Raw genomic sequence first — 24,389 nt, forward strand, 5'->3', positions numbered from 1 at the left:
CAATGATTTCCAGTGTGTCTGCTGACTGTGTGGTGGAAGTCTGTTTACCACAATAGCGTTGGTTAACAGCTTGTCTGCCATTACCTTTGGTTGACAGCATGCCTGCCATTACCGTTGGTTGACAGAGTGTCTGCCATTACCGTTGGTTGACAGTGTGTCTGCCATTACCGTTGGTTGACAGCGTGTCTGCCATTACCGTTGGTTGACAGCGTGTCTGCCATTACCGTTGGTTGACAGCGTGTCTGCCACTAACTTTGGTTGACAGCGTGTCTGCTATTAACTTTGGTCGATAGCGTGTCTGCCATTACCCTTGGTTGACAGAGTGTCTGCCATTACCCTTGGTTGACAGAGTGTCTGCCATTACCGTTGGTTGACAGCGTGTTTGCCATTACCGTTGGTTGACAGCGTGTCTGCCATTACCGTTGGTTGACAGTGTGTCTGCCATTACCTTTGGTCGATAGCGTGTCTGCCATTACCATTGGTTGATAGCGTGTCTGCCATTTCCAACAGTGGGCAGTGTGCCTGCTATAAGCAATGATTTCTAGTGTGTCTGCTGACAGTGTGGTGGAAGTCTATTTACCACAGTAGCAGGGAGACCCCGATTCCTAGGGTTGGAGCTGGGCCTGAAGACGAAGTTGCTGTCTTGAAGATTTCCAGCGACTGTCATGTTTGAGATTTCCGCTGGAAGGGAAGGTGTTTGATGATGCTGTCATGGGAAGCTCATTTGGATAAAGTGTTTTTTTTTTTTTGTGAAAATCTTTTTATTGATTTTTAGAAAACAACCATAAACGTGGTACACATGTTGTCATATACATACAGCTATTTCAATGTGTCATAAACATACATTTAGTGTTCGTCTTGCAAATCAATTATTTCCTGTTACATTGTTCAACGTTGTTATATCAGAGCAAACCAGTCAGATAAATTACACACCCATTATAAAAGAAATGAAACAATAGAAACCCAGGGACTAGAACAGGTCATATTGAGGAAAGGGTAGGTGGGCAAGGGGGCACCTCCACCACAACCCAACAGGTCAACCACTAGTGAGGCAGCTAGCACCCAAACCCTCCCTCAGGTCTAGTCCAGCTGGTGTAACCAACTCCTGATAGTCCACATTGACATTTAATAGTTCCTGCTCTCGAACAGGCTTACTCCGCCCCGGAAGGACTGCTCGGAGAGTGGGACAATAGATAACATTGCAGTGGTACCCAAATATCGCGGGGGCCTTGATGTAGGTGGCAGAAGTTCCGCATAGATCGTCTGCTGTTCCTGACAATATTTCAGATCATGAAGCCACAGCTTAAACTTGGGTGCTCTCCCTCTTCCCCAGTGGCATGCCACTCCCCTTTTAGCTTGAAGCAACGCCAAGGCCACAAATTTACGATGTTCCGCCCTTAGCCGCTCCACTTACCCCCAATAAAGCCATCAGTGGGGACATGTCAATCCGGGCATTAATCATAGTGGACAGAGCCTGAAAAATCTGCGCCGAATACTTATATATCTCCGGACAGCCTCATGCCAAGTGCAGGAAGTCAGCGCCTTCAACATGACACCTATCACACGAGTCGGTATCCCTCAATTTGTATCTATACATTCTGGCTGGGCTGCCTATGAGGCAAAGAACATCTTTCAAAATGCTGTGCATCGCTCATAAAACTTTGCATAATACTGGTCCTTACATCCTGCGGAACAGAATCAAGCTCTATGCCCCAGTTCGGAACTTACGTTCACAAGCCACAGCTAAAGCAGTCACCACACGAATAAAATTATCCAGGATGGGTGGACGTGCCTTTTCGCACCTTGCCGCTAAGTGTTGGAATGACTTGCCTATCGATCTACGATGTACTGATTGTTACCTCACTTTCAGAAAAAAACTAAAAACTGCATTATTCCCTAAATAGAATGATAGTAGTCCCTGGAAATTTGCTTATGGTTTACTGTTCAATTTTAGCGCCGTGATATCCTTGTTGGATGAGTGTCGCGCTTTAGAAGTACATATAACAATAACAATAACAATAATACAGTCTTTGTAGGAATTTATAGTGGATAATCCTAAACCTACTGCTAGCTGAAATTCGCTCAGTCTGCAGCTAGCAGAATTCCCACTGTTTATCCGTCAGAGTTATACCCAGTTCGAGGTCCCACCTTTCCCTTGCCTTTGCAGGTTGCTCAATCTTCTGTGTGTGTACTGCTTTGTATAGTATTGACACCAGCCGTTTAGCCTTCTCGTTCCGAAGTGTCAGCTGTAGCGGTGTAAAAGTCGGTGGCTCTGAAGGGAAATCAGGAGTAATAGAGTGAATTCCCTGCCGCTGGCGAATGTATAGGAAGGTTTCTAGGGGTGTCTGTGTTATATTCTGGAACACGTGTGCCACTGTGCGGAATAACCCCTCTTGATACATGTCCCCCCAGTTGTGTATCCTAGTGCGATCTTTAAACTTGTGGGAAAGTGTCTCCTGAAGAAGAGGCATGGCGGGATGATATACCAGCGGTAACAATGGCGAGTAAAGCATAGGCGCATCCAACATCTTACTCACATGTGCCCAGGCCACCACCGTGCAACTCACTGTGGTCGGCGTCTTATCCCGCGTGGGGGTCGGAATGTACACCGCCGCCTCCATGGGGAAGGGAAGAGTGAGCCAATGCTCCGCCGCCACCTGGGGCATATAACGTGGTTGATGCACCCAAAAATGGGCATAATGCGCATGTGCGCTGTAATAGTTTAATTCAAAATTAGGTACACCAAATCCACCCTGAGAATAGGGCCTCGTCAATACATCCTACCGTAATCTTGCGGTTTTACCCCCCCCCCACACTAATCGCGTCATTTCTGACCGCAACTGTTTAAAAAAGAATGACCCCGGGTGAAAGGGTATATTAAGAAACATATACAATAGTTGAAATAATATAACCATCTTTACCAAAGACACACGCCCGCCATGGAGAGAGGAGGGTAATCCATTTTGATATATTATCCGCAATTCGAACCATAGCGGTCCCGTAATTAAGATGCATCAATTCATTTCTATCCCTCGTCACACGGATGCCTAAATATTTCAGTTCATCCTCGCACCATGCCATCGGATAGTCCAATGGAAAGCGACTCATTGCATCAGTAAGGGGAAAGATACTGGACTTACCCCAGTTTATCTGGACCCCTGAAAGCAATCCAAACACTATAAATTCTCGAAGGATAATATTTAAGTTCTCTTGGGGGTTTCGTATGTAGAGTGTAATGTCGTCCGCATAGAGGGAAACCAATATCTGCCTCATGTTGCATTGCAATGCTCTATCACGGTGGTGCTGACGCAATTTAGCCACCAGTGGTTCCACCGCGATCGCGAACAACAGGGGAGACAGGGGGCAACCCTGCCTCGTACCTCTCGTTATTGAATAACCCTCAGAAGTTTTGCCATTAATCACTATTCTAGCTGTAGGTGAGCAATACAACAAACGTATCCAGGAAAGGAAAAGGGTGGGAATCCCATTCGGGACATCACACCAAATAAATAGTCCCACTCAATGGAGTCTAAAGCCTTTGTGGCATCCAGGAAAACTGCTGCTAAAGGTAACTCCAAAGAAACGTTATTCAATATTGTGAATAGGGTCCGCAAGTTATGGCATGTTGCATGCCCGGGCACAAATCCCGACTGGTCAGGCAGTAATAAATGTTCCATGAGTAGACTGAGACGATTAGCTATGAGCTTAGCTAATATTTTAACATCACAATTGAGCAGTGACAGGGGCCTATACGAATCACAGTGGTGCGGTGTTTTCCCTGGTTTTAATAGGGAGACGATGATCGCCTCTCTCATGGAAGGGGGAAGACGCCCTACCTCCAGTGCATCCTCATAGACCTCACACAGTATAGGTTTTATAAAACTCGACTGGGATACCATCCGACCCCGTGGGCTTACCCAACTGCTTATGCATGATGGCTTCCCTGACCTCGTCAAGCTCGAACGGGGCACACACAAATGTCCGCTGTGTATCGTTCAACCACCCCAGCGATATATCGTCCAAATATGCATCTAGGTTCAATTTTCCCATCCTAGTGGTTGTATACAATGCCGTGTAGTGCTCAGTGAAGGCATTAAGTATGGTCCCAGTGTACATATATACAATGCCGTCCAACCCTTCCAATTCTAGGATTACATTAGAGCCTCATGACCTCCGAATCGTCTCTGCCAGTGCCTTCGCAGGCCTCTCCCCCTCGCCATAGCGGCGGGCCCTCCAATACTTCCCTCAAAATCTCGCCTCTCTGCGAGCCTCATACATGTAGGCTGTGAGTTTCGATCTAAACTGAGATTGTGTTATGCCATCCGGCCTAGTAACTAATCTGCTCTCCAATGACTTAAGCTCGGTCTCAAGTGTACGTAACGTGTTCAAAATATCTTTAAGCATCCCAGCACCCTTTGCTATGCAAAAGCCTTGTAACGGTACTTTGAAAGCTTCCCAGATAATTTCTACGCTATCTACCGAATCCTTATTACGTATGAAAAAATCTTTGATCTCCACTCTGAGCTCCTCCTGAAACACAGTGTCTAGTAGTATGGTAGGTTGCAACCTCCAGCTGCTTCTGCGAGGACCATAATCTGTGGAGGACAATGTAAGCCATACCGGTGCATGATCCGAGTAAGTCCTGGCTAAGTGTTGCACTTGTAAAATCGCCGGACACAGCCCGACACTCAAGAAAATATAGTCCAGTCTCGCCCATGTCGCCGCCTGCGCAGTAAAGTGGGTACCCTCTAGGTCGTTAGGGTGCAAGTGTCTCCACGCATCTATCAGATTGTGGTCCGTGAGTGTGGAATGCAGCATGGCACAGGCTTTTGTGTAATGATGGGGAGCTGGTTGGGACCTATCAATATCCGGACTCCGCGCAATGTTAAAGTCACCTCCCCACACAATATGGTTGGACCCAATGTCCACAATCTATGCCCATAGTTCTGTAAAGTAGTGGGGGCCGTCCACATTAGGACCGTAACAGCAGGCCAGGGTAACAGAATCAGACCCCAACCTCCCCCAAGTCAGGCAATATCTCCCCTGGGCAACCCACGTGGCTCCTGCTAGTGTGAACGGAGTGCCCCTCTTAACCAGAATCGCCACACCTCTCGCATAGGAAGAGAAAGAAGAAAAGATCCTGTGTGCCGCCCATTTACAAGCAAATGTGATGTTACGTCTTGGGTTGAAGTGTGTCTCCTGCAGCATTGCTACGTATACCTGGTGTCTGTCAAGATAGGATAGTATTTGGCGTCTCTTACGCGGGTCACGCAGCCCCCGTACGTTCCATGTAATTATGTTTAGTTTAGTGCTATCAATGAGGGTCATGAGCTAGGCCTTGTACATCTCTACAGTGCTCCATCGGATAGCATTGCCGCTGTTCCAGATCTACCACCTTTAGTCGCTCAACAACTGCGGCTCCAGTACAACAAGGACATTTCAAAGTAATATTAATCTTTGTGTACGACCATACAGTAAATCCCTTAGATGTGCTTATTGACAACCACATGTACCAAATAACCCCCTCGAACAAAGCCCCCACAGACCTACGTCTATTCAACAAGAACTGCAAATTCCCTCCCCCCACACACTGAAGCAACCCAATCTTGCCAGAATCCCACGTCCACCCTCCCACCCTGCATCCAAATTGGAACCCCACTTCCGTTACCCTCCCCTCATAGTTCAAAACTTGTACTTCCCTGGGGTAATACCCATAGGGGGACCTTCTAGACAGCTACGTAGTCTCCTCGCTCCCCTTAAGATCTCCTCCGACGGCGCTGCCGGCCCTATCATGAGGAGGGGGAGCATGCCTTGAACCACAAAAACATGTAAACAATTGAGCCATACTGGAAGGATCTCACCTCGCATCAGCTAGATTGTCTGACCCAGCCTACCAATCCGTAATAGTTCTCTTGGATGTGTGCAGATTACTTTGCTGGAGTCAGTCATTCCAGATCCTCATTTTCATTCATGTCACCATTCCGCTGCGAGGCCTCCAGTCACACTCCACCCCGGTTTGCTCGTTTCAATGTTCAGAGGAAGTCTTCGACTTGCTGGGGAGACGTGAAGAATCGCTGCTTCCCTTGGTGCGTCACTCTGAGTTTTGCTGGGTAGAAGAGTGCGTAATCAATTTGCTCCGATCGCAACTTCCGCTTGACTTCCACAAGCACTGCGGCGCTCTTCTTGCACGATAGGTGTGAAGTCTGGATATATGGAAAAGGTGTTACCATCATATGTCAACTTCTGCTTGTTTCTCGCAGCTCTGAGGGCTACATCCCTGTCTCTATACTTAAGTAATCGTGCAATTATAGGTCGTGGGGGGCTTCCCGGCACCGGATGTGGACCGAGGGTTCTGTGTGCCCTTTCCACTATGAACTGGGAGGAAAAGGCGTCTTTGCCTATGGACTCCAGCAGTAGTTTTTCTATATAGTCCTCCATTCTACCAGTATTTGTCGATTCTGGTATGCCTATGACGCGTATGTTGTTGCGCCGACTGCGCGCTTCCAAGTCCTCGTTTTTTGTGGCTATGACGGGTAGCAGTTTATCTATTCTCGTAAGTTGCACTCTATGGGTTGCAGTGACGTCATCTGATTCTGATATGTGTCCTACCGCCTCCTTAATGCAGTCTTCGTGGCCATCTAGCTTATGTGCAATGGCATCCATCCTAGAGGACATCCGGTCCACCTTGTCCACCACTGTTGCAAATCCTTGCCGCATCTCTTGTAGTATATTGGCCATGTCCAAGGCCTGTGAATTGGCTCCCCCTCCAGCGCGCTCAGCCAAGTCCTGCTCCTGGTCGTCAGCAGTAGATTTGCTTCCCTTTTTGCAGCTTCGAAATTTAGTTTTGGTTGACGAGTGTCGGGCTTCCCCATATTTCAGCAGGAGTGCGACGCCTTCTGCGTATGTATCAGGAGTAATCAAGGCAACCACCAGTCTAGGGTGAAGTGTGAGGGCCAGCCCGAGTCACCACGTGGCCCTTTCGTCGTCAGCAGCTGATCCTGCCCCGTACTCTTGTCGCGTCAGCTTGCTCTGTCCAGTGCTTCTCAGCTGCTCTGACCTCACTGGGTCAGCTACTTGCCCAAGACTGTGTCCCGCTGAAGCATCACCTCATAATCGCCAGCTGCCTTCTCCACCAATGTATGGCGATTCACTGAGCTACTTGAGCCCCTTCCAAAGCCCTGTAGGGCACAACGGCAGCAGGTTGCTAAGTCCGTAAAACCGCAGCAGCGTGCGACATCCAGCACCCACAATATGGTGGGGGGAGTACAAGTGGCGGCCCGGCAGTCACAGTCCCCGTCAAACCACCGCCCAATGCTCTGCCGCTCCAAGGGGGTTTATCGCGCCTGTCGCAGGTCGCTTCAGGTGCTGCGCACCGGCCAGTAAGGGTCTCACTCCTCTTGCACTCTCGTCTCAGCCGGCTATCCACGCACTGCCACTGCCCATCTCCCCTCTCGCCACGGGCATCACACAGACTGTTCCATACCGTAACCGAGGCGTGTAGGGGAAGAACACTGCTCAGTATCTTCGCGAAGCCTGTCTCCACACCTCAGAACGGCTCTCCTGCCAAAGGCGCTTTCCCCGCAGCCGCCGTGGTATGTCCGGCCTCCTCAGTATATTTATTATCCTGCACCGGTGTTCACTAGATCTTCACAGTGGGGGGGGGGGACACGCGCCAATCCTCCACCGCTGCGCAATGTGGGCTCCCCACAAATTCAGCTACACAGTCCTCGCCGCCTCCGTCAGTATGTCCGCATCCATCAATCACATCGCAACACCATTATGGCTCTCAGCGAAGTCTCTCGGGCAGTGGCCTCATGGAAACCTGCGCCGCCACCCCCAGCAGTACTATCTCCATAAATGCCTCCTTGGCGTCATGTTGCACGGGCAGTCCGCCTCTGCGCCGTGACTCGGTCGTTAGCGATAACACTAACTCACTGTGTTGTTGCCGGACGTGCGGCCTGGTTGCCTCGTGGTAATCCCCGACCTTTCCCAGCCACTGCAGCCGAGTCACAGCTCCATGCAGGTCAGGCGGGCGGCGCGGCTCAGATTTCAGGAGCCCGCTGCTCTGGTTGTCCGCCGCCGATCCTTCCGCACTTCACTCCACTTGTAGCCGCAGGGTAGCGCCACCGATCTCTCAACAATTTATCCCAATTAGCGCCCAATTGTTCAGGATAAGTGGAGGATATCAGTTCCAGGAAGCAGGAGCCTCACATCAGTGTGGCCATGCTGCTTGCGCGCTCTCTAGCGCCCCCCTCATTGGGGTAAAGTGTGGATTTTTTTGTTAGGGCTCATTTGACCTTTGCTAAGAAAATGTAAGTGATGTCCAAGATGGTTGTTGTGGCCTCAGGATGCATTAATGGTGTATTTTCTACTGAGGCCATTGTCAATGGTGATTAACATCTGAAGGATGAAAGGCTTAGATGGCCATGCTGGGATTCCAGGGCGATCTGCTGATTCCAGCTATCAGCAGTGAGGGCTTAACTTATTTCCCTTTTTTTAAAATCATTGTTATCTGTAGCCTCTGCTTTGACTTAAAGAGCACGCTTTAGTGCCCTGACTTCAGAATCCGTTAGAGTCTTTGAACTACCAGCCACCAAGAACCCTTTTTGTATGCCTGTAGTTGACTTAGAAACCTGTGAAGGTGGGCAAAAAATAGTCACTACGAAACACTATTGTCAGGAAAGCACGGCCAACAGGGTGGCTACTGATGTGGCGCTTTCTGTACTGGATGGATGCAGTTGCTGCTTGTTCCAGCAGTCTCTCTCATCTCACCTGGTGGTACCACACGTCCTCCTCATATTTTGAAAGCCCTTGTGTAGCAAACACACCATGGGCCATCTGTTTCTATTGGACAGAAACCATTGAGTGGTGATGCGCTAGCACCTTTTTGGTTGGTACTATCACTTCGTCTGCTTTATCTTCCTTGCAGTTTTCACAGTCATTAGGCTGGTGGACAGCCGGAAAACTGTCACTTTTGAAAAGTTCAATATTATGGAAATGTTCATGTGTATGTTTGTTTAATTTCCAGCTGTTGTTTGGGATTGGTCTGTGTGGAATCCTTGTACACGCATTAGTCTGGTCCTCCTATGACTACTGCCTCCATAGTGTATGATCTTCAGCCTGTTTTTGGTTTCCGCGCCATTGTTCAATTAGGTAGACTAGTATTCTTGGAACATCCCATATTCACGAGAACATCAGGTTTGGGATTGGTCTGTGTGGAATCCTTGTACACGCATTAGTCTGGTCCTCCTATGACTACTGCCTCCATAGTGTATGATCTTCAGCCTGTTTTTGGTTTCCGCGCCATTGTTCAATTAGGTAGACTAGTATTCTTGGAACATCCCATATTCACGAGAACATCAGAATACATCGGCTCTGCATGCAGCCATTGGACCTCGATGGAGCGAGTCGATGAGACGAGGTCCATGTGCCATCACGGGCTCAGCCTAGACTTGTCCAATTGAGATCGATGGTTCAGTGCGCAAACTGGGCTTTTGGCTTCTTCTCACATATTGACCCCACCAGTTGTTCCAACCCACAGTAGGGCTTTGGTTCTCATGCACTGGATGATCGTCCTCCTCCAAGCCTCACAGACGCATTGCCTTTAATCCCACCTGTCTGCTCGCCATTTCACTACTGAAGCGTGAAGGAGAGCGCTGTCTAGATATGTGAATTTTACCTGTCTCCAGAAAAAAATTTATTTAGCAATTTTACCACTCTCTCCTTTTCTCATGAAGGCAAAATGTTCCAGTAGAGTTGCAGTCACTTCAGCAGGGTCTCTTATCTGGCAGTCGAGTGCTCGTAAAATTCCTTTGGCACATGATTGCAAAGTCCCTATCTCTATCTTCACGTCACTGGCTCAGATCTGGCAGGAGTCATCACTTTGCACGGGCCAATTTTCTTCTTCTTACTTTCATTTTTATGTTGAGCCTGCAGCAGCGCACATGCCCTGCACTGCCGAGACTTTTAGTAAGGGGCTTTGAAAAGCTCACCAGAGGCTCGTGCGTGTGTGGCCTATTGCTTGCCGTTACCCACACATGCGCCATATGTTTTGAATTATCGTGCCCAGACACAGGTGCGATAATTCAAAACATATGGTCTGGTGCTCGCTCTTGCGCGCGCGCCACTCACTCCATCATCATGGCTCATTAAGCGCATGGCTCGATGGCACTCTTATAGCGCGCGCACATGGGCTGCGCGCCACTGCTCCTGCTAGTTTATAAGAATAAAGAGTGACCCGTTCAGTTTCTATGTGGTTGAACCGAAGTCTGTGCTCTTTACATGCTGTTTTAATTTAGCATCTCCTAACCTTCATGCTTCCGTCCTCCTCAATCATTTTCTGTCCACTCGCCATGTTGGGAGAGATGGCTCCATTCACATGGGCTGCGCGCCACTGCTCCTGCTAGTTTATAAGAATAAAGAGTGACCCGTTCAGTTTCTATGTGGTTGAACCGAAGTCTGTGCTCTTTACATGCTGTTTTAATTTAGCATCTCCTAACCTTCATGCTTCCGTCCTCCTCAATCATTTTCTGTCCACTCGCCATGTTGGGAGAGATGGCTCCATTTCATTTTTACCTCTGCCACTGCGACCTTCACATATGTTTTGGAATTGTTAATGAAGCAGCCTAAATATGCAAAGGGAACCCATGGTAATTAATTAATGTCTAAATAAAATAGTTTCCCTCGAATACAGCAGTCTTCAAGCACAACAAATCCATGTCCTATACTCGAACAATGGTGAAAGCTGCAGCGCTGGAAGACTTAATGGCCTGCTTTTCTTGTACGATTTAAGTGCAGAACTTTTCGTTTACATTTTGAGGATGGTATGGTGAGTGACTAGAATGCCTTGCCAAAACACCTGCATAGACACTGCTCATAAATGGATAAACATATTCAAGCAACAGTCTCCTCAAGTGTCCCTTCTATCGCTCTTCTCCATTGAGGAGCAGAACATGTGGTGCATTTGGACCAGTCAACGCATGTGCTGTGTTTACTTACTTATTGCCTTTTTTAGAAACTTCTGAATGTGGGTTGAATGGGAGTATTTTTCTGTTTTTTCACTTATTTGTCCTACAGACACCACCCCAGACATTAGCTCAGAAATCTGAATAGCAAGTGTAGCATTTGGGATTTTCCTTTTTAAATATTCAGGTTTTTTTTAATCATATATTAAGGATGCATGCAAGGGCAAAAAAAAAAAGAAATAGCTCACCTAGCACATGTCAAACATAACTTTTGTTACAAGTCCACTATTCACAGATTAAAAGGGTACGATGGGGAGTGGTACATGCATCATAAGAACAAGCCTTCCTCTGCCATTTCTGATGTGAGATTCATCACCTTCATACTCTTCAGGCGCCAGACTGGATAATCTCTCTCTCTCTCTTTCTCTCTCTCTCTCTCTAAATCTCTCTCTCTAAATCTCTCTAAATCACTCTCTCTTTAAATCTATTTTTCTCTCTCTCTCTAAATCTCTGTCTCTCTCTCTCTCTCTAAATCAATCTCTAAATCTCCCTCTCTCTCTCTCTCTCTCTGAACCTCTGTAAAACTCTCTCTCTAAATCTATCTCTCTCTCTAAATCTCTCCCTAAATCTCTCTTGCTCTAAATCTCTATCTCTCTCTCTCTCTCTCTCCCTCTCTCTCTCTCTCTAAATCTCTCTCTCTCTCTCTAAATCTCTTGTTCACTATAAATCTCTATCCCTAAATCTCTCTAAATCTCTCTCTCTCTATCTATCTCTCTCTCTCTCTATATATATATCTCTCTCTAAAGCTCTCGCTCTCTAAATCGCTCTCTCTCTCTCCCCCCCCCCCCTCAGCTCCCCCCTCTTCTCAATCTTTCCTCCCCTGTCGGCATTTTCTCGCTTTCAAACTCATCCAGAATCTTACATTATTTTTCAACTAGCACTTTGAAACCCGCAAGTCCTCTCCCAATCTCTCTCTCCCTCTCTAAATCTCTCAATCTTTCTCAATCTCTCTCTCTAAATCTCTCTCTCTAAATCTCTCTCTAAATCTCTTGCTCTCTCTCTCTAAATTGCTCTCTAAATCTCTCTCTCTCTAAATCTCTCTAAATCTCTTGCTCTCTCTCTAAATATCTCACTCTCTAAATGTCTCACTCTCTAAATCTCGCTCTCTCTAAATCTCTCTCTCTCTAAATCTCTCTCTCTCTAAATCTCTCTCCAGACTCTCCTTGGGCTACAGAAGTTTATGTTCAGTTTTGGCATAGAATGAATAGCCACATGTGTAATGAGTGTACAGTGGGGGTTTAGCTTCCCTTGGCATAGCCATTAGATCTCGCCTTTGGGACCTTATAAGTGTTTAGTTATCCAGCACAATATCCTTGGTGCAACAACATCAACTGTTGCATGGCTAAACACTTATAAGGTCCCAAAGACGAGACCTATTGGCTATGCCAATGCTTGTTTTCGCTTAGTTACAGCATTAATATGTGGGGAAAATGCATAAGGACAATTTTCTCCCTGCGTCTAGGCCTCCTCAAAATCATTGCATATCCGGACTCTGCTTCTGTCTGAGTTTTTTGATTCTTGATTAAAATGTTTACTGAGACTTGGAATTAGCCTGATTTGTAATTGAAAGTAAAAGTTTGCAGGTCGAGCACTTTGGTGATAGAGATGAATTTGGAAAGAAAGATTTCAACTTGAAACACTCCCCTCACTGTTTATTGCGCCGTTTACTGCTACCTGGCTCACTGTCATCAGTACTTAGTCCAGTTGATGATGATACACATAACTATTACAAATGGGTGATGGGCGTGTAATGAGTGCAAAGTGATATCTGATACCCTAGGGCAAGTTTGCATTGAATGATATGATGATGCTTTCCTGCCTGCAAGATTGCTTATGGTATCTGGTTTGCCAAATAGCTATGGGTTATATATAAGCTGAGTTGCTTATTTTCTGCTGTGACATGATAAAAAACACCTTACTGAGGATTGCAGTCAGCCTATTTTATTGATGTTGTCATTGCACCATTGTGAGACTCATATTGTAAGTTTCCTGGACTCTGCTGACCCGGACAAAAGATATATATATTTGCAGTTTATGTCCCAAACGTACAGGTAGCATACAAGACTGGACCACCCCTGTACAAGTTATCACCAGATCCGGGGGGGGGGGGGGTTTGCTGGGGGTTATATTGCTTATGGTTTGGAACAGAGTCTCAGGTGCCACTTCTCAGCCACTTCTTACACTAATCATTGTCATAGACATCCTTCCTACTGTCTTCTGTGCTCCTCATCTATAAACTGTTATAATTCTGACAGCTCTCTTCTACCTCTGACATATCATCCCAGTCTCTGACAGAACATCCCAGATCTATCCTCAATTCTAAGCACTTTCAGATCACGTCAAGCTCTAGTACTTTCCTCTCTTTCTACAGCTGCGCAGAGGTGAGCACCGCTATAGTAAGGAGATGAAAGAATGTGAGCACTGGCCGGACAGAATTCATCCTTGGAACTGAATAGCAAAACAGTGAAACCACTGAGACGTTTCCACATCACATTGTTGTGTGCAGAATCGAGCCTGTGCTTTTAATTTTCACATTTTTTGTTTTTGACACACCAAAACGTTTGGCAGGTGCTTTCCAGTGAGAAAATAGCACTTGAATTGAAATTCTGAAGCGTGTACACCTTCAGCTATCTCACTGTAGGAGGGACATTCCCAGTCCCAATTTTGAGAAGTTGAAATGACTATTTATAATACATATCTTTTTTTATGGTTGGCCCTATGTTAGTACTTTTCATAAAAAACACACATCATTGGAGTCTTCAAAACCCCTTCTTCTTCCGAGCCTATGTCACACAAAAAAATCCCCCTTTTTAAACTCTGGCTGTTAGGATTTATAATGTTTAGAGCTGGGTTTCCAGCTATAAAAATGTTTTTTTTTGTGCAAAAGTGATAAATTAAAATACACTTTCTGGAGGTTAGAAGGATATATTCAAACTCTCCTAGACTTCTACTGACAGTATGGGAACCTACAACATCACACACACTTTAAGACTTCTATTGATATTATGAGGACCAGGAAGACACACCCCTGATCTGATTGGTTGCTTTCTGTCCTTAGCAACTGCACTGTCTGTGTGTGTAGAGAGAGAATATTTTTGTGTGTATAGGAGGGCATTCATCACACACACTGTCTGAAAAATAGGAATTATGAAGCCCTCTCCAAAATTTCACTCAGACAGCTGAGAGAGATCCCCTCAGTATGTAAGCACTGTAAACGTTATGAGGACCGGCTTTCCGGTCCTCATAGCGCACTGGTCCTCATAGCGTTGGTGTGCAAACATGTTCTGGTCCTCATAAATATAGATATAACACACACACACACACACACACACACACACACACACACACACACACACACACACACACACACACACACACACACACACACACACACACACACACACACACACACACACACACACACACACACACACACACACACACACACACACACACACACACACACACACACACACACACACACACACACACACACACACACACACACACACACACACACACACACACACACACACACACACACACACACACACACACACACACACACACACACACACACACACACACACACACACACACACACACACACACACACACACACACACACACACACACACACACACACACACACACACACACACACACACACACACACACACACACACACACACACACACACACACACACACACACACACACACACACACACACACACACACACACACACACACACACACACACACACACACACACACACACACACACACACACACACACACACACACACACACACACACACACACACACACACACACACACACACACACACACACACACACACACACACACACACACACACACACACACACACACACACACACACACACACACACACACACACACACACACACACACACACACACACACACACACACACACACACACACACACACACACACACACACACACACACACACACACACACACACACACACACACACACACACACACACACACACACACACACACACACACACACACACACACACACACACACACACACACACACACACACACACACACACACACACACACACACACACACACACACACACACACACACACACACACACACACACACACACACACACACACACACACACACACACACACACACACACACACACACACACACACACACACACACACACACACACACACACACACACACACACACACACACACACACACACACACACACACACACACACACACACACACACACACACACACACACACACACACACACACACACACACACACACACACACACACACACACACACACACACACACACACACACACACACACACACACACACACACACACACACACACACACACACACACACACACACACACACACACACACACACACACACACACACACACACACACACACACACACACACACACACACACACACACACACACACACACACACACACACACACACACACACACACTTTTTTGCACTAAAAAAATAAGAACACAGATATACCTCAGCTATACAGGAGTTTATGTATAATCATTGATTTAGAAAAGACCAATCTGCATTTTTGCCTGTTCTGTGTTTTTTTTCTCATTGGACAACCCATTCACAGGGTGCTACTGGCCACATCTGAAGCACCAACAGAATATTTACATAAGTCTCTAGGCATTGCATATTAAATCAGCAATCCAACACCAATATCTGTTCAATACAAAAGGTAAACCAACTTGCTTTTCTTTCTGTAACCAAGCCATTAGATGTTAACTTATGGTTGCTTCTTAAAAAATGCATCAATTTTTTTTCTTACCGCCGATACTTTGCTGACCACATCCCTTGCAACTGCAAGTCCCTGTGCAAATGTGCGTGCTGCCACAAACGATCGAGTCACTTGTAGTTTCAACTTGCGGGGAACATCTCCAAAGGGTTTCAGCTGATCTGTATACTTGCTGACACATTCCAGGTATTCCTCTGAAAAAACGTAGTCTTGGTTCACAAGCTGGAACATGCGCTCCAAAAGCCGGGCCCAGAAGTCGTTCAGCGTATCCTCAAGATTAACACTTCCACCCACATAGTATCGCTTAAGTTCGACGAACAGATCCTTAAATAGAGCTGCATTTTGTGTGTATAAACGTCCATATGTCTTTACAAACATCTCGTTCAAAGATTTTTCTGCATTCTCCAGGAGTTCTTTGAAAAATTCTGAAAGAAACAGAATAATTGCTTATAAATCCAGCAAATTCAAAACTATCGTAAATGCACTCTAAATTCACAATGACCTTACTTAATATGTTCATGGCTCAGTGGCGGCCAGGAAAATGAAGTGGTGGTGTGTCGGGTGGAGGGGATGTGGGGGAGAGCGGAGGTTAATGCCGGCTGCATCGCTCCTCACGCCTCAGTGTTCTGCAGTGTCTCAGCAGACACTCGGACAGCAGCAGACCCTCCCTGTCAATCCCAGCACAGTGTGGGGATTGGCCTAAGCGGGCTGCTTTGATGCTCCACTCAGGACAGTAAGTCTGTGTTGTTTCTCCAACCTTGCTGTACAATACAGCCCGGTTGGAGAAACCGAAGTGTGCATGTTGTTTGGCCAGCCTGCGCTGGCTGGCCAAGCACGAATGCACATATAGGTTGGGCTCCCTGTTTTCCGTTTTTGCTGATTTTTACAGATAAATACAGACAAAAAACATTTTTTTCTTGTATTTATTTTTAAATGTGGATAAAAATGGAAATTGGGCTGTTTTTTGAGTAATTTTAAGTACTGTCTGTCATGACTGCCAGGCCAATAGCTGTGTGGATTGATTGGTAAGGGGGCTAAAACAGTAAAGAGGCTTTAACAGCAGTAGATATGCACAAAGTCGATACTGAACGTTGCATATTTTCTTATAAGTGCATTGATTTATCTTCTGCCGCTGTTTACAGCATTGAAACTTAGTAGGCATTCAAGCATAAGTGCATATTTACAGGTTAAATAAATGTCGAAATATACTAATTTCAGCTTAATGTTTCCACAAAACATAAAAATAAATATGGATAAATGCAGATAAAGTTAGCAAAAAATCGGGATCTCAAAGATAGGGGATTTGTGGGAGAAAGGCGACGTGAAAACATTTGTCTCCCTGCAACAGGAAAACTAACTACCAATTCAGAATACTTTAGACACTTACAGGTTCGGCATGCACTGCAGACACACCTGCCCAAAGGTTCCTCCCCCCTAGAATACTTACCACTCGAAGACCGATTGCTAGATGGCTACCTACCAGAGAAAGCCATTTCACTGACATACAAGAAATTGATTAACAACATGCCGGGCCCCCTTCAACACACGAGGGAGAAATGGGAAGGAGACGGTTTAGAAATAGATGATGAGGAGGAGTGGCAGATAACAGTCGCCTCCCCTAGCGAGGTGGCAATATCGGCATGTCTGAGATTAGTTCAACTCAAAATCATACACTGTATATACATCACGGGACCATGTCTGGTCCGAATGGGGTAATCGGAGGTGGTAGAATGCAGAAGACAATGCGGCAGTGAGGGCACTTTCATACACATATTATGGGACTGTGATCACATACAGCCATACTGGAGCAAAATACACAACATAATTAGCGAAACATTAGGCCTCACCATTCGTCCCGAAGCAAAGAGATGCCTACTAACCATAAAGGAGCCAACGGAACTAAATAGTAAGAGCAAGCTATGGGTCACCCTAGGGTTGTTAGCAAAGAGAAATATAGCACAGCTATGGGGAGCCACACACACACCCAAAATAGCAGCATGGAAGAAAGACCTAGATTTGTTTATGTTTAGGGAAAAGACGGTTTACGTTGCTCTGGGCTTCCCCAAAATGTGGTCCCAAGTCTGGAATGCATGGAATGAATACAAAGGAAATATTTGTACCCCGCCCCCAAAACAGTGACCTCTACGATGACCCTCCCTCCCCATAAAATGTAAACAATGACAAATCACTGAGTTCTACCTGTCTGAAAAGTTGATTATCCATATCATACTGTATTCATACCTCTTGATTGTATAATGAGCTATCGATTCACTATGTTTAATAAAAAGATTTTTTTTTTTTTTAAAGTTAGCAAAAAATAAATATGGACTAAATACAGACGGAAGTGCACCAAAATAAAATACCATAAAACCGGGAGCCCTACTTATAAGTACAAAAAACAGTCCTCCTCCCCTTCTTTGGCCTCGGCCCCGCCCCTCCCTACACATGCTGGCTCAGAGTCAGCAAATGAAAATTAAAACGACTATAGTATATTGTTTTATTTTTCACCTGCTGTCTGAGCCAATGGGGCAAAGCTCCTGCGCCATTTCGACCGAGCCACCCCTGTCATGGTTCCAGGTCAAATGGTTTATGAAAGGTAACAAATGACCAAAGACTTTCCTAGACAATGCTTTAGTAATTTATGGATATTAAGCACACAGCAACAATGCTATTGAAGCCATGCATTCATTAATAGCAAATAAGAAAAAAAAATCTTCCCCATCGGACCAGGCCCAATCATATCAAATCTAAGAAAGGCCTGAAGAGCATTGTTTTACCTATCACCGACTACAGGGATTTATAAGACATTCGAAATAAAGAGGTGCACAACAAGCAGATGCCCAGACCTCTACTAAGAGTCCAACACCAAAATCCCTTCCTATATGAAACACATATATAGAAGCAGTCATGGATGGTTTGGAGAGGACCAAATGCGCATAGTGTACAACCACAGGTCCCATCTTTATAGTGGGTAATCAACAGTGTTGGAGTGTTCTTTCAGGCAGTCTAGCACTGCCACAGAGGCCAGATTGAAAGGTAAACTGTGTGAAGTGTTTTTGACCCAGTCATGGGCCCCAAGACAATTAAAAAAAATACTTTTCAGTGTGACTCTCTGGTCGGGTGCAGCCTGGTTCCAGTGGCACAGTGAGCACAGGTCCCACGTCTGGACATACGCCTGGTCACTTAGAGCGTTGTGTGTTTCATTTTACTTTTGACCTTACAGAAGCTGGCTCCACTTCAATGCAATCAGCAAATGGGGAAAAGAAGTTCCTCAAATTGTTTTCATACTAACATGTTTCCAAATATGTTCGTATTTGTACCACTGCCACTGCTCGGCCACCTTTGGACATGGTCTGTCTACTCAACCTGGTATGTAAAATGCTAGGGAAGTTTTATTCTGTAATGTAAATCACCAGTCACATGACATCCTGGACTGCTCCCTGCAAACTGATATTAAAAAAGTAATTTCGAATATTAAAATCCTTTGATTTGTGATCATGTTTAAGGGGCTAATGCAGTTATAAGAAGAAAAAAACTCTGGCCTGGTTCGCATTTTAACTCCGTTCAGATTTTTACAGCAAGCCAAAGTTCAGTTTCTGCCCATTAAAGCATTCCAGTAAAAACAAAGAAAGACTAACAGAGGCCATGTTCACGAAAACTAAAACACATTCTTTGAGTTCCTTATTAGCAGACCTGGGAGGTTTGTTGGTTGACTTAGCTGTGCAGAAGGCTCTCTCAATCCTGCACAAAAGGAATGATGCAGGGCAGGAAAGGTTTATTTCCAAACGCCGCCATGTTCTCTGTCCAACATCAGCACGGGCCTCACTTCAGTTCCCATGACTGCCATTTCCTGTCTAGGGAGATTATTTCGGATCTCTGGTTGAACATTAACCCCGTCGGTTACATTAATTTCTAGTTCACTTAATTGCTTTCATTGTTCACTTCCTCGAGATTTCTTTTCTTCTTTTCACTCTTTAAAGTGAAGCAAGAAAGGAAGAATCTTGAACTAACCTTTAATTAGATTTTAAGTGGTGTTTAGTTTAGAACCATTAGTATATTCGAGCATCACCAAAATCGGAGTCACAAAATGACTCAGTGCTATTTTACTCTAAAATGCTAACCTAATTTTTTTTACCTCTTGTCACTCCTACCAAACACCCACACAAACGCACCAAACACATGCAAGCCTTGCTTCTTTCAGAAATAGTTACTAATTGGAGTTTTACATTCTCTCGCTCACTTTTTCGCTCAACAAACATCGTACATAAAGTTGTCCAGATTATTGAGGCCCTCTGTTTTTTATTTTACAAAACACCTTTAGTTTCTGATAAAAGTGCACTTGTTTGGTGCAAACAAAGTGCGCATACATGGATTACTTTCTCATTTTACAACTCTGTAAAACCTCCTCTACATTTGTGTGCAAACAATCAGCAATATTAAATCAGTATGTCAACAGAATTCTTGTGGAGAAGCTGTCACACGGGAGCATTTCTCACGGATGACAAATCATGCTCGGCTGCTCCCACTGAACACAAAGGCGCTGTAGAAGTCGGGGAGGCGCAGTACGCTGCTTGCAGCCAATGGGGATTAATTTCATTTACAACACCAATTGCGTCACAGACATCTGTGGGCTGGTGAAACTGGAGAGAACGGCAACCTAAACGAACATTTGGCAAGAAAAATCAAGCAACACTTAAAACATGATGGTTTTCTTGCAGAACGTCCACATTCTTCTTCCATGACGCTTGCACCTGGTTGTTTTTCTTCCCCTACCAAAATCCATAATATAAATAAATAAATAAACATAACGGTCCAGTCTTCAATTATCGGTATAAATGCACATTTTTGCTAGGTATCAGTAAAGGGGCAATCATTTACCAAATTAAACCAAACCTTTCACAAGTACAGAATGGGCAACGAAAACCTATGATTATTTTAAGATTGGTGAGGGTCACTGGGAGGAGTAAAAGCTGAGAGGGCGAGGGTCTCGACCCATAACCCCAAAATAAAAAAACTTTATATAGAGATTTCCAGTAGCATTTTTCCCACCATTAGAGGAAACTGCTAAGTTTCACAGGCAGTTAGAAGAGGTCACTCAGTTTGAGACCCATTTTGGAATACGGTCAATTTGTGAAAGGTTTTTGCTAAATGCCTGTGACATGAGAAAAAAAAATTAAGGTACAAACTGTAATTTGTGTGACAACTGTGGAACTGGACCCAAAATTCAAATTCCGTACTGTGCATTTTAATGGCGGGAGCTGTATACAATAAAAAAACTTCAGGCTCAGTTTTAGGGAAGACTGGATTTGTGGGTCTTTTTTAGGCAGGCCCATACCCATTGAAAACTTCATGGAAGAGTTTTTCTCACAAAAAAAAATAGGCATGTGTAGAAGGAGCAACATAATTTGGCTATGGAATTCGAAGATCAACCAACAGTTGCACATTCATATGAGGGATTATGCAATTTTTCTGAATCTTCTTACATAGATCACAAAAAAGTATAATGGGGCATTTTTGAAGAGCTACCACATTGGTGCCTCATGAGCACTTTTCACTGTCCTCTCCACAAATAATATTTAGCCAACAAAAAAGTGCATGCTGATACTAGCAGTGAGCAGTGAAAGACTGTAAATGCTGCAGGCCATTACAAAAAACTAAATTGAAACATCATGTACTTAATATGCACTTACATAGTAGCATGCTTTAGGCTGGATTTATATTTCGGTGGAACTAAGGTTACTCTGTCACAACGGTGACGGATATCCCACCCGCTGAATATAAATTCCATTACATCCTATGAGATTTATATTTCGGTGGACAAAACATCTGTCATCATTGTGACGGAGTAACCGGTCCACCGAAATATAAATCAGGCCCTTTGTCCTGGGATTACCACAATGTGACGGTGTTGCTGGGCATCCCGTGTGCTTGTCACACAATACAAGATTGCAGGTCTAACCATGTACTTTGTGTGCATAAGGTATTATTATACACAATGATTTCAACATTTGAGGTTGGCACGGCGAATGTTCGGTCCTGTAAACATAATACACTCAAGAGATTGAGACCAAACTATGTCAAAACCCCACACAGTTACATGACATGCCTTCAACAGACCACAAAGAAGGCACACAGTGGCCTTATGGCTTAAGCGGTTGACCTCGAAGCTGTGAAACCAGATTTGAGTTTGGTCAGGGACGCTCAACAACCTGTGATTCTGGGAAAATCACCTAATCTCCCTGTGCCTAACAAAATGAATGTATCCGTCTGTAACACAACTACTGCTCATGTAAAGCGCTGCAATACCTTTGGGTCGAGTCCGTGCTATATAACCCCTCCTCCCGGCAAAAAATGCATGACCTGAATTTTCCATGCGAAAACGTCATGGCCACAACGTACGCTCTACATACATTGCACTTGAAGGATAGCCAGAGGCGGTGTCCTTCGCTTGCCACAGTCAGGGCAGGTGATGACTGTTGGCCATCATTGGGATCATCTGATTATCACACACATCGCTTGGCAGCATGCCATGTTCGGTGTGCCAGATTATTATACATAGAAGTGTTGGCCTGGATGAACAAATAGAAAAGTTAACTTGGGGATCTAAAGGCTGAACTTCTGCTCACTATCAGGTGCAAGATTTGCTGTAAGTGGACTTGACTACAATCCTTCATAGCCTATACATCCCAGAGGGAGTCTCATACGTATAAAACACTAATAAAGTGGCTAACGAGACTGCTTTCCTGAGTAAAAGTCAACCAGAGTGAAATTCCCATTAGAAGTTCAGCTCTGCCCAGTGACTAGTATCTGGCATTCCCAGCTGCATATTTTCTGAGTACAGAAACATTGGATCCAATTTTACAAGATGCAAAATCTGGCCAAAAATATTGCTTTGAGAACAGAGTGCATTGCAGCCTGTAACCACACATCTACCTCCACATAACGCTCAGTTAAGGCAGAGATGGTCATGCAATGCTCCCCCCACCGGGGGACATCTTCTTTCAGCGACCCCCTTGTCCATCTGTGTAGAGGAGTCCTAGTTGACATGCACTACCTGCTGAGTTCATTAACTTCATGGAACCGGACATTTCGGTGCCAAATTCTGCCCAGTAATTCCAATTCTATACAGTGGTACCCTTTTAAATGGGTTTTGACTCATATCCGCATACGATTACCAGGATGTTTTGCATGTACCAGCAACTACATGTTTAGTGTTTGCACCCCACCAGTACAGTGGAACTCTTACCTGGGGCCTTAGTGTATTGTAAGTGGGAGGGACAGGAGATTCTGAAACCAGCCATGTTGTAAGAGTCTGAACACATAATAGTTAACTATCATCTTTGGATCCGACTAAACAATTGGTGGTTAACAGCCATTCAGGATTGTGAAGAGGCAACCAGTGAAATATCAGTTATGCTCCACACAATTGAAGTTGAGCACAGGCAATACAGAGCCAGGAGGAAATCCTGCAAAACAAAATTAGCCAATGCAGTAAAGTAGCGAAGTCTGTCAATTCCTCAAACCGAGACCTCCTAACTATAATATATAATCTTGCCTATTAACCACTAGAGCAGATTCCCTCATCACAAGACGTAGAAAATGGTGTGTATTTTGCATGGTGACTACTCGTATGTATTACACTGCCTACCAGGTTCACAACACCTCGCTTCAGGTTCAAGAAGAAGAAACTTTCAGGTTTATAATGACACCAGGGATGAGTTACAAAAGAACGGAAGAGATTTCTCCACGGCAGTTATATTTTCCCTGTGTAGCAATATATTTTTAACTTTTCAGCCGTCAAACAATAGCATGTGTAATAATTGCATATAAGAGTAATCATATAATATAGAACTTTGGTATATTCCTTCCAGTAATCCTTGGATCCTCTATAAATCCTGACAAGTAATTTGACCATACACCTGTTTATTGTATTACTCTCATTTGTGTCATTTGTCTGTGAATCATGCGATTATTCATGTTGTGTATTCTTACTTGATGCCGATATTGGTTTTATGACTTTCCTTCCACCCTTTTGTAAAGTGCTCTGATATCCTTCGGGATCTTGTTTGCGCTATAGAAAACTTTATAAATACATAAAATAAATAAATAAAAGAGGGCTATACAAATGTGTATTATACCAAAACAAAAGATTGATAGCCAAGGTTCTTCCAACATTAACCCACCTTGCTCTAAAGATAGATGGGATAATTTCTTCCGCAAGATGTGAAGATCCCAGTATCATCGGGTTCAAAGTGCACAAACACAGCAATGATTGAGACCCTACAAGAGGTCATCCAATAGGCCAGCAGTAGCTTGGAGGAAACTACCCTAATAGAGTTCTGTAAGTTTCCCAGGTCCATGCGTGACGTGCTGTTCCACTGCAAGTTTTTTTGATTGAATTCTGGGACTTGTAGTCTTGTTTAATGCCATTATAAAACAGGGATACGAGTCCCAGAACAAACAGGCGGAAAAAAACTGGATGGAGTAGCACATCGCCCATGGACCTGGGAAACTAGGCA

The 24,389-nt window shown here is 44.8% G+C and overlaps 1 protein-coding gene across 1 annotated transcript in view; it reads right to left on the bottom strand.

The window, feature by feature from the left end:
* Positions 1-24,389, bottom strand: part of GPC4 (glypican 4) — a 358,875-nt gene that overhangs the window by 189,094 nt on the left and 145,392 nt on the right. Inside the window, exon 3 of the mRNA XM_078688559.1 lies at positions 15,904-16,295. Within this exon, the coding sequence (XP_078544685.1) occupies positions 15,904-16,295 (392 nt within the window). The remainder of the gene's footprint in view (positions 1-15,903; positions 16,296-24,389) is intronic.

Source organism: Lissotriton helveticus, chromosome 4_1 (assembly GCF_964261635.1).
Source record: "Lissotriton helveticus chromosome 4_1, aLisHel1.1, whole genome shotgun sequence".
NCBI lineage: Eukaryota > Metazoa > Chordata > Amphibia > Caudata > Salamandridae > Lissotriton > Lissotriton helveticus.